Source organism: Bidens hawaiensis, unplaced genomic scaffold, assembly GCF_021521415.1.
Source record: "Bidens hawaiensis isolate Kalapana, Puna unplaced genomic scaffold, B.hawaiensis_p1.1 tig00061151_1, whole genome shotgun sequence".
In the NCBI taxonomy this organism is placed as follows: Eukaryota; Viridiplantae; Streptophyta; class Magnoliopsida; order Asterales; family Asteraceae; genus Bidens; species Bidens hawaiensis.
The window spans coordinates 23,894-34,426 of record NW_027501012.1 but is presented as its reverse complement, the minus strand read 5'-3'; the positions used below and the strand labels follow the sequence as shown (position 1 = coordinate 34,426).

Below are 10,533 nucleotides of genomic sequence, written 5' to 3'. Positions count from 1 at the left end.
TGTCTTACGTTCTCATTTTTTTATAAATTGCTATTATTTATTACGTTCTCATGTTAAAACTAAAATGTACATGCATTTTAAACCAGATAGCTTTTAAACCAGATTATAACATATCATCTATTTGTGAAACCATTTTATCATCAAACCTCAAGTATATTAATTTCTTACAATAAATAAAATTAAAATCCAAATAGACATATAAATATTGAAAACGAAAATGTAAAACAACCCCCGTAATGGGTGTTTTCAAACTTTATTTTATTTATATGTAAAACTAAAAATAAAAAAAAGTTGGTAAAACATAAAACCCTTGACAGCTGACGGCCCAGCCATGGTAGGTTGCAGCAGCACGCCTTGACGGAACCGGCGATTTGACTTGCATTATGGATGAAGAAAACGGAGTGAAGAGGAAGAAGCCGGAAGAGAAGAGTGCGGATGAGGATTTGGAGCTGATGGGGAAATCGGACCGTGAAATAGCGGAGAGTGTTGCGAGGATCAAACGAAACTTTCAAACGATAGGTGTCAGGCTGCCGGATGGAGGCCAAAAGTTTAAGGCCAATCTGATGAGGCATGAGCGTGAATTGGAACGGAGAAACAAGCTTCAATTGGACAAGGTTAGGTTAGGTTTGCTTTGCTTTGCTTTGCTTTGCTTTTGTAAGGGTTACAATTCCTTATATTCTTTCTTAACAGGCTGATAATGGATGTGAAGAGACAATACACCTTTCTGATCATAGTGATGACGGTAACATTTTAATTTACATAAATGCTCACTCCTTGTTAAGCCTGGGATCATAACAACCAATTACAACATTCGTTTATTATTTGTACTGTTGAATCTCTTTTGTATAGGTGCTTCCCATGGGAAAAAGAAATCTTTATCAAAGTATGCTGATTTTGTCCGCAAGAAGATGGAAGAAGACGTATGATGATTCTTCTTTACACCCGAATCATTAGTTTTTTTTTTTTTTTTTGGGAGAATCAATGCATATTTGTATTTGTTTGTTGATTAGCAGAAAGATTCTAGGACTGTCTGCGCATTTGAAAAAGATTCGCCTTACATCAATCCTTGTCAAGGGCGAAAATCTAAGTCAAAGAGTCAGCTTCCGGGTAAGGGAAGATGCAGGAAGACTTCTTTAGCCAATCGTAAGAGAAAGATAAACTCCATTGATAAACAAGAAGATGGTGATTCTCCTACGTCTTTCTCAGAGTAAGAAGAATTGTCTCCATGTATATATTCTTATAATAATTGATACGCTATCATTTCCTTCAAATGGCCTTACACAATTGCATTACTTCTGACATTATTTTTATTAGTTGTATCTTTAAGTTAATTTTGTTTTCTTTTGCCAGGCCAAACTCTCCTCAAGATCCACCCTCTATGAATTTGAGGCCTAGATTTGTAAGTTATTTCCATAGTTATATCTATATCTATATCTCTACTATATATAATGTCTGAGACAAGGGCAAATTATGGCACTTGATTTTAAGAGTTTTACATAATTTAATGCATAAGGTACATGTACAAAAGAGGGTAAATTTGTATTTTAAATACAACTCATACGTAAACTCTCAATTTTTCAAAATATAGTTACAAGTTTGCTTCCTTGTCTTTAACAATGTTATGTTTTCAATTTCAATTTTAAACCGACTTCCTTCCTACGATTTTTAAATGGTCATAACTTTTTCATACGTTAATATTTTTGTAAAAAAATTGCACCATAAAAGTAGGCACTTTGTTCTCTTTAATTTGAGTATGATACTGTTATAATTTTTCAATTTAAAAAATATTAATATGTTACATAGAGGTGTTCATTTTGATGGTTTTTAAGTTAAACTTATGAGCCCAACCGTTTGCACCGAGTTTTTGTCCTCCAAAACTAAAACTGATCCATTGAAAATTGAAACCGAACTGTTACTAACGATCTGATTTCGGTTTTGGTTTCACAGTTTAAGCTTTGATAATAAATTTAGTTTAAAATAATTATTAATTTAACTATACCATCAATTCTAACTAAACACCAACAAATATGAAACCGACCAACCGACTGAAAGTAAAAAAACCAACCATGAAACCAAACCGATGTCCAGTTTAAACGGTTTCAAGATTTTAAACCGAACCATGAACACTCATAATTGTTACGTGATTAACAGGGTCTGCGTTCAAACACCCGCTGCATCGCGCGGGCACCGTCTAGTATTTATTATATGAGACATTAGTTATAGGAGGCCATGTTGAGGGTATGTGGTAATTTCCCTGCTTTTAGTTTCTAATGGTCTCTTTCTCAACAGGGACGGTCTTACTGTTTAGTGGATGAGGAGCCTGTGGTTCAGAAATTTATGTTAAATTTGGATCTTAGGTAACTAGGTGTTATTGATTTCTTCCATTTATCTGCTTGTCTATCTAAGATAGCAAAAAAGTTCTAATTTAATATATTCGAATTTCAGCGTAAAAGATGGTAAAATCTACTACCCATCAAGGTACGACACATTGCCTCTGATTATGTTGGATGATTTATCATTTCTTGGAATTCGTCATATACTATAAAACTATAGATTTATAACTTATGTTTTGGTTTTCCTTTATTTTCGATTGTGAATTTGCAGGGATGACCCGAATTCTGTTGAAGTTGATCATACCCACATTGCATGTCTTGCTCCTGAAGCATGTATTTCATCCATTATTATGAACTTTTATATACGGTTAGTATTTTGTTGTCACTTGGGCACCCTTTAATAACGTCTAATCTTTTTTATTTGATGATTTCCATTTTTTTCCTTTTGAATAGATATCTTCAGCAGCAATCATCTTCCTCCAAGAGTGCAACGTGCCATTTTCATTTCTTCAATACATATTTTTATAACAAGTTGGAAAAGGTATATTATTTTTCAATTTCGTTTTCTTGAACTAGTGAACTGTGTGCAACATAAAGCACTTATAGCACTTGTATAACTAATGGCGAAAAACTAATTTTTTGGTAGCTGAGCTACAAGGAAGATTCCTTTCTCAAGTTCAGAAAGTGGTGGAAAGGTGTGAGTTTATTTGAGAAAGCATATATTCTTCTGCCCGTACATGAAAAGTAAGCTTTTGAACTTGTATCAAGCATTCATGATTTCTCATTCCTAATATTCAAAAGATGTTAATTGTCATGTTTCTAATAGGACTGTTATCAGTTATAGCATAATTGATTGTTTTAATTGTCTAATATGGACACGTTAAATGCTTAGAAAGCATATCTGATGTAGTTGCGTATGTATATTAATGTTTTTTTTAGTTGTGCAGTGCTCATTGGAGCCTGGTGATAATATGTCTACCTGGCAAGGAAGATGAATTAGGCCCAACTTTGCTACATTTGGATTCACTTGGTCTGCATGACAGCATGTCACTGTTTGATAACATTAAAAGGTATAATATATGACTGTCAATTATAGTTACATGATTATAGATACTATGACTAATGGTAAATACATGCTGTAAATCATTTCACAATCATCAATCCACTCTTTTTCAATGGAGTTTTCCTGTTCTTGTCTGATATTAATATGATAGGAAACTGCACATGTTTTGAAGTGTGGTTATATTGTGTATTTTTCAAATAGCATGTTTCAATTAACTTGTTATTGTTGTATAAATATTCAAATTCTAGATTTCTTAAAGAAGAGTGGAGCTACCTAACAAAATCAAAGTCTCCTGCTGGCTCACCTGTTACAGATGAAATCTGTGAAAATCTTGACCAGAGAGTGGATCACAAAAGGGTTACGGTAAACATTTTCATAGCTTGCGTTTTTACATCTTTTAAACAGTTTTAGTTATTTCATCAGGGTAATTTTGCAATTTTGTCAGGTTCCACAGCAGAAGAACGATTATGATTGTGGGCTCTTTGTCCTGCTTTATATGGAACGCTTCATTAAAGAAGCTCCAGAGAGGTTCAGAAAGAAAGATCTATCGATGGTACATTTTTACTTGATTTATAGAGCCAATGTATTTTTATAAAAAATTTTAAGGAGAATTTCATATATACCTCCTATAAACTTGTGAAATATTATATACCTAACCTAAACTAAAAAGATCATATATGCTCTTTGTAACTAGTTAAACTATCAAAATAAACCCATTTTGCAAAAATAATTCAAGAAATTATCATTTTACCCTTGTTTTTGTAAGACTTTAGAATTTCAAATTTACCCATTTAAAAAAAAACTATATTTACTTATTAACAATATTATTTAAAACGTTATAAAAGAAAACGGGATGGTTAAAAATGACTTGTTTTTTATTAAATGAGTAAATATCATATTATAAAAGAAAATGTAGAACTAACGCTGAGGACCTTTAGGAGGAGGGGTTATTTCCTGTATAACTTTTTTATCTTATTATTATTTTTATTTTCTGTTTTCTTTTATTTATTATTATTTCTATTTTTTTTATTTGTTGGCTTAATTTTACCTTAGTTTTGTTTTAATCTATCTATGATGAATTGTTGTTCGAATGTCACTAATATTATATAGTTTTTAGTATATTATTTCTGTGCTACTGTTCTATTTTATTTTATTCTATTTTATAAACTTTTATTTACTTGTTTATTTAGTATTATTTTGTGAGCCGATGGTCTCGCTAGAAGCAAGCTCTCTATCCTTAGGGATATAGATAAGGCTGCCTACACCCCACCCTCCTCAAACCCTCCTGATAGCTTTGATTATTTGTGGGATCTACTGGGTATAGTTGTAAATTTCATATTTTGAGAAAAATATTGTTAACCGTAAATGTAAAATTATAATGTTAAAATGGGTAAATATGGAATTAAAATTATAATGTTAAAAAATATGGAATTTTAGAGTTCTAGCAAATAACGGTAAAATGACCATTCATTGAATTGTTATCATTAAATGGGTGAATTTGATATTTAAGTTAGTTTTCAAGGACATATGATATTATAAGTTTGGGTTGGGTTGGGTGTATGTGCTATTTCTCACGTTTTGTAGCGATATATATGAAATTCTGAGTTATGCTAGTAATTACGCCTGATTTGTGAATGAATGCATCTTTATTATCAGTTTAGCAGACAATGGTTTCGGCCTCAAGAAGCATCCAAATTAAGAGGCAAAATTTATGATCTACTTGTAGAAGAGTTCAAGAAAGCTAAAGAGAAGGAATCCACCTCATCTCCCAAGACTTAGTAATAACAGTTTTATGGTAAAAGTTGAGTTTTTAGTTGTATATACATTTTTGTATAGGAAGGATTAAAAGCAGTGCAATTGTTAAAAAAAAGGTAGAAATGGTTGACCCCTTAAAAGGAAAGAAATAATCCATGCCAATCATAGAATGCCTCAATGCACCTTTTGCCAACTGCTTTATGAGAAATAAAGATTTGGGCTATGTTAAATGTGTGACTATCTCAAAAAGCAATGTTTATGCTAGTAAAGAAATTATTCTTCTTATTTAGGATATTTAATTTGGTAGGAGGGTAATTTTCAAGTTTGAGCTTGCTCGGGCTTGACTCGTTTTGTATTTACTAGTCATTATTTTCTATATTTATAGTTAATTTATATATTTATAATTATAATTTTCATATAACACATATTATATATTAATTCATAAGCATAATGTAGAAATTAAATTTTTATCATGTCATTAAAAGATTATACAGATTGTTGGCGCGATTAGACTAGTGAAGCTCATAAGCCTAGTCTAGCTAGATATTCAAAGCTTGAGCCAGAGCTAGTTTGCTAAAAGAGTTCTAATATAAGTTCGAATTAATTTGAGTTTTTAGCAATCCAATATGAAGTAACTTATGAACGGCTAGGTTAACACCATTATTTCTTGTATTTGTTCATTATTATACAAATGGTCTGGTGTATGATTCGATCATCTATGATTGAGTTGCGAAAAGTTGTATCATACATGTGAACCAACTTAAAGAATGTTTCCTTGCTACTCTGTGCACAAGTTGATAAAGCTGCGTCCTTCAATTTCCAAAATATCAAGATTCTCATCAAGTGTTATGACTAAATTAATCCACCAACATGCATGATAATTGTGTTGTTAGATTACTGATTTACACATGACAAAATCTGTCTTATGGCAATTCTAAGATGTAAGTGATTAATAAGAACAATCCTCGATTTTCATCGTATGGGAGCCATGACCTAATTCTATGCGAAGTTCACATAACACTTACATTCGTGCATCTATAGTGGACATGCTAAAAACGTCTTTTTTTCATGTCACGTCAATGCCATGTAAACATCGTGGCTTTCCGGTTTCATGCGTAATGGGTTCAGCTCCATGTAATGATTAAATATTATTTAAATTAACTATACAGAAAAAAAAAAAAAAAAAAGGAAGAGCTATGATTGGTCCTTTAACCAACCCAATTCCCCCAAATGCCGGCATGGCAAATACATGCAAGCGCCTAATTCATTGAAAACGCCGTAGCATAGCGGTTTTTGGACGTTTAAAAAAAGGAAGAGCTATGATTGGTCCTTTGGCCAACCCATTTTCCCCAAATGCGTCATGGCAAAAATGTGCGGGCGCCTAATTCATCAAAAACACCCGTCGCATAGCGGTCTTTGGACACTAAGGGAAAAAAAAAAGTGTCGGGGCTACCTCACTACAGGTGCCCCTTAATATACTGAACAAGCAGCCACCAAACTACTATTGCGTACTCCATAAAACCACAACATAAATGATCTCACTGTTTTATTCAGTTATACACAATGTGATAAGAACAACCAAAATTAAGAACTTGATTACTGAAAGCTGAAAACGATGGTGACCCGATTCAAGGTTAACGAACCCTAATTTTAACAAACAAAAACATCGACCATCACACAATTGAACATGCACCTACTAATACTAACACGAATACTTAACAAAACTAAGAAACTGTTCCCGCCGCTCCTATTTTAACGAATTGGTGTTTCAACTGGAATCGGGTTCGTATCACAATGGCATTATCAGGTTAATTTCTAGCATCAAACTTTGAAGTCCACACCTGGTATTCTGGTAATGTTGTAGGCTTTGAAAAATATATATAGTAAAAGCACATGTCAAATAGCAATAGCATGAGTTGCTAAACAAATGAAAACACCAACCCTTACTACTATTCGTCTTGAACCAGCAGCAAAAAGTGCTATAGAATAACAGAGCTAAATCAATAATCAAGAAACTATATGATAAAGTTTATCTAATCAAAGTGAAACAGACTCTGGTGTCAAGACAATAATATACGGTCCGACATAAACAAACATGATCTCAAAACCATACCCCATACAATGGCAGTTTGAAGTAAATACAAGTTCTAATCTATTCCTCAGCTACATGAAAGATACACATGACAAAATGCCACTTGGATGCATAAAACCGTCACCATTTTGCAGCAAAGACATCATATTTCCTTTTATGCCAGTAAGTTTGTAAGCTCTAGCCATCTTACTACAGGTTTAATTGGCATGATATTTGCTAGCAGTAGATTGACCACAAACTAGTCCCTGCAACACATAAAGAGCCCATATGTATGTCAAATTTATAAATTCTATGGATATAAGTCAAGTATAAATTATAATTATATATTTATAATTTATAAGAACTAAGATACTTACCAGTACTTAATTAAGCCATCCCAACCGCACGTTGCGACTTTACTTTGTTCCAAAGGATGCCACTCAGCACCAATGCAAACTCCATTGTGACACTTTAATGTTCTAAACACTTTGCAACTTTTCCAATCCCAAAACCAGCATCTACCTTCACCATCTCCCGACATAACAAACCTACCATCCGGTGAAAAATTCACTTGACACGCATAACCAGCAACGATGTGACCAGCAAACCTCTTTTTCTTATTAAGCTGAAACCGCTCCCGAGTGCTATAAATCAGAATCTGATTATCCAAACTCTGTGCAGCCAACCAATTCCCATTAGGATGAAGTGAAATTGCAGGCATTGAATGCATATGCGGCTCACTAATGTACTTTATAACCACAGGTATACCAAACTCCCATACACGAAGAGACTTATCATCACTTGAAGTAACAAACCGTCTGTTATTATCAACAAACGTTATTGTATTCACTGCACCAAGATGCTGGTCATACTCCTGAGTAATCTGCCCTGTATTAATATCCCACTGAACAATCTTCTTATCACTCATACCTGCCAAAAGTATATTCTGCTTATCATTATCCGGATTCAACTTAACCACATACGGTAACTTCCCCGTCGAAAAAGTGGATATCACCTGCCCGGTTTCAGTATCCCAATACTTAATATTCTTATCATAACCAGCAGTCAAAAACTTTGACCCGTCATTACAAAACGATATATCACGAACCGCCTTAGAGTGCCCCATATAAGTCCTCATGCACTTGCCCGAATTATACACATCCCAAATCTTAACCTTATTATCCATCCCAGCTGATAAAAGCAAGTGCCCATGTTTAGGAAAGAACCTGATAGCAGAAACGCCCTTCGTGTGACCACTCCATGTATGCACCAATCTTTTCGGTATATAACAATGATCATTATTCGCCTTTGCATCTTTCGGTGGCGCAATCCACGACCTGCCTTGATAATCCTTCTCCTCTTTCCCATGAAACGTGCTCTTATCCGTAAACACTTCGCCTTTCTCTTTATTCCCTTCCGCTTCACCTTTCTTTTTCGCATACTCTTCCGCATACTTCTTTTGTTCTTCAGTCAATTCATCCTGCGACTAGAGGCGTTCAACGAATTAAATTTCAAATATTAAGATTATTCAAATCCAACTATTCAAATTTTGAAACTTCAAAGCTGGATTCGAATTCGAAATGGTTTGACAACTTCGATTCGTATTCGCATAGAAAAAGCCAACTCAGAACTCGATTCAAGTTTGTAATTCGAATTCAGCAAAAAGGTAATAACTTTTCTAAATATAATTTCAAAACCATTACAATCTTGCACTTTTTAACAGCAAAAAGTACAAACTTTTTAAAACAAATAACACCATTTAAAGTTGCAACATCCTAAATATTCAAAGTTGTAACAATCTACATATATTTTAAGGTGGTCAACTTCCAATTTTGACTCTTTATAACTTATAAAAGGCTCCTATAATTGTTTTTATAAATATGTGCATATGCATAATAAAAATAAAATGTCTCACTTGAATTCGAATCTAAAATCATCAACTCATATTCGATTCAAATTCAATTACTGAAACCAAACCATTTCGAATTCGGCCCGTATCAAATTTCAAGTTTTTCAAATCCTATTCGAACACTAAACACGCATACCTGCAATCCTTCCTTCTTCCCGACCCACGGACTCTTCCGATTCTTAACCAACCACGCATCCGTAGCCGGATTATCCACCTCATCCGGGTCCACGCCCTCACCATCAGCATCAGCCTCAGCCTTCTCCAAAGCCTCCTTCTTCTCAAGCTTCCTCTTCTTCTGCTCATGCTGCGGAATATTATAAACCGACTCCGCATCGTTCCGGTTGAACGCATCCAAATCCCCAACATAATTAAAGCCAGCAGACGCCGACGGATCGGCAGCGTAGCCGTATTTATAAAACGTATTATACTGTTCATCGAACACAAAGGGCTCAATTGCGGCGTTCTCCACAAACCCTAGCTTATGATTACGCATACCTTGAGCCAGGCCGTCTTTGGCGTACGGGTGGGCGGGGCCTTGGATCGGAGCCCAGAGTTGGTCGTAGGTGGGGTTGAATTCGACGACGTGTTGGGTCGGGTCAAGGGGTTTGGTTAGGGTTTTGTTGTTGGTAACGGTGAGAGAGAGCATGGTGTCGTCGACTTTTGGGGCGGCGGATTTGGGGATGATGGAGAGGCGTGGTGGGGAGGAGTCAGGGGAGGACATACGGTGGTCGGAGTTGTCGCCGTCGCCGGAATCGTGGTCTTTGTATGCCTGTAAGAGGTCCATGATTGTGTAAGTGAAACAATGAAAGAAACCCTAGAATTTAAATTTCAGATATTTCTCCACACCGGCAATGTGTAAAAGTATTCTTATTTTTTTAGAATGTGATCCTCATACACCACCTTCAATATATCTATACGGGCTACGCTTTTTAATCTATACAACCGTATAGACCTATACGAGCCGTATAGGTATTAAATGGCTCGTATTGTCATTTGACACACCATAAAACCTATACGGTCGTATAATCTATACGACCATATAAAAAACTTTTGCATAAAATGTTTATCAGTATGTTTTGGTCAAACATTTTCTTGTTTGTTTAATCATTAATTGGCTATTGTGTAGATTATTATAAAATGTAACATAATATAATTTTAAATGAATGTTCTCGAGGTACAACTATAAATTATTTAGCCGATTATATTATGTAAATGCTAATAGAAAATTTATTCTATTTTAAAATATCGTATTTAGCCAAGTATGTTATGTACTTATAATACATTAAAATGTAAGATATTAACGTATTAATATTTAAAATTGTGTCCAAAAAATTGTCTATACGGCCGTATAACCCTATTTAGCCAAGTATGTTATGTACTGATTCCTGTTTCTGTTTTCAGC

At 34.4% G+C, this 10,533-nt stretch overlaps 2 protein-coding genes across 2 annotated transcripts; one reads left to right on the top strand and one right to left on the bottom strand.

Annotated features, from left to right (window-relative positions):
• Window positions 1-383: 383 nt before the first annotated feature.
• Window positions 384-5,326, top strand: LOC143603274 (ubiquitin-like-specific protease 1D). The gene is made up of 15 exons (XM_077080111.1): window positions 384-614; window positions 691-742; window positions 850-920; window positions 1,014-1,207; window positions 1,351-1,399; window positions 2,290-2,357; window positions 2,446-2,478; window positions 2,605-2,700; window positions 2,787-2,874; window positions 2,980-3,077; window positions 3,281-3,403; window positions 3,645-3,759; window positions 3,842-3,949; window positions 5,053-5,226; window positions 5,268-5,326. Exons 1-14 carry the CDS (start codon window positions 384-386, stop codon window positions 5,173-5,175), a joined length of 1,449 nt encoding a protein of 482 aa, XP_076936226.1. The 3' UTR covers window positions 5,176-5,226; window positions 5,268-5,326.
• Window positions 5,327-7,595: 2,269 nt separating this feature from the next.
• LOC143603276 (uncharacterized) lies at window positions 7,596-9,915 on the bottom strand. Its single transcript, XM_077080113.1, has 2 exons — window positions 9,268-9,915; window positions 7,596-8,702 (listed from the first exon to the last, which is right to left on the bottom strand). The coding sequence occupies exons 1-2, from the start codon at window positions 9,913-9,915 to the stop codon at window positions 7,596-7,598; spliced, it is 1,755 nt and encodes a 584-aa protein (XP_076936228.1).
• Between the last annotated feature and the right edge of the window lie 618 nt (window positions 9,916-10,533).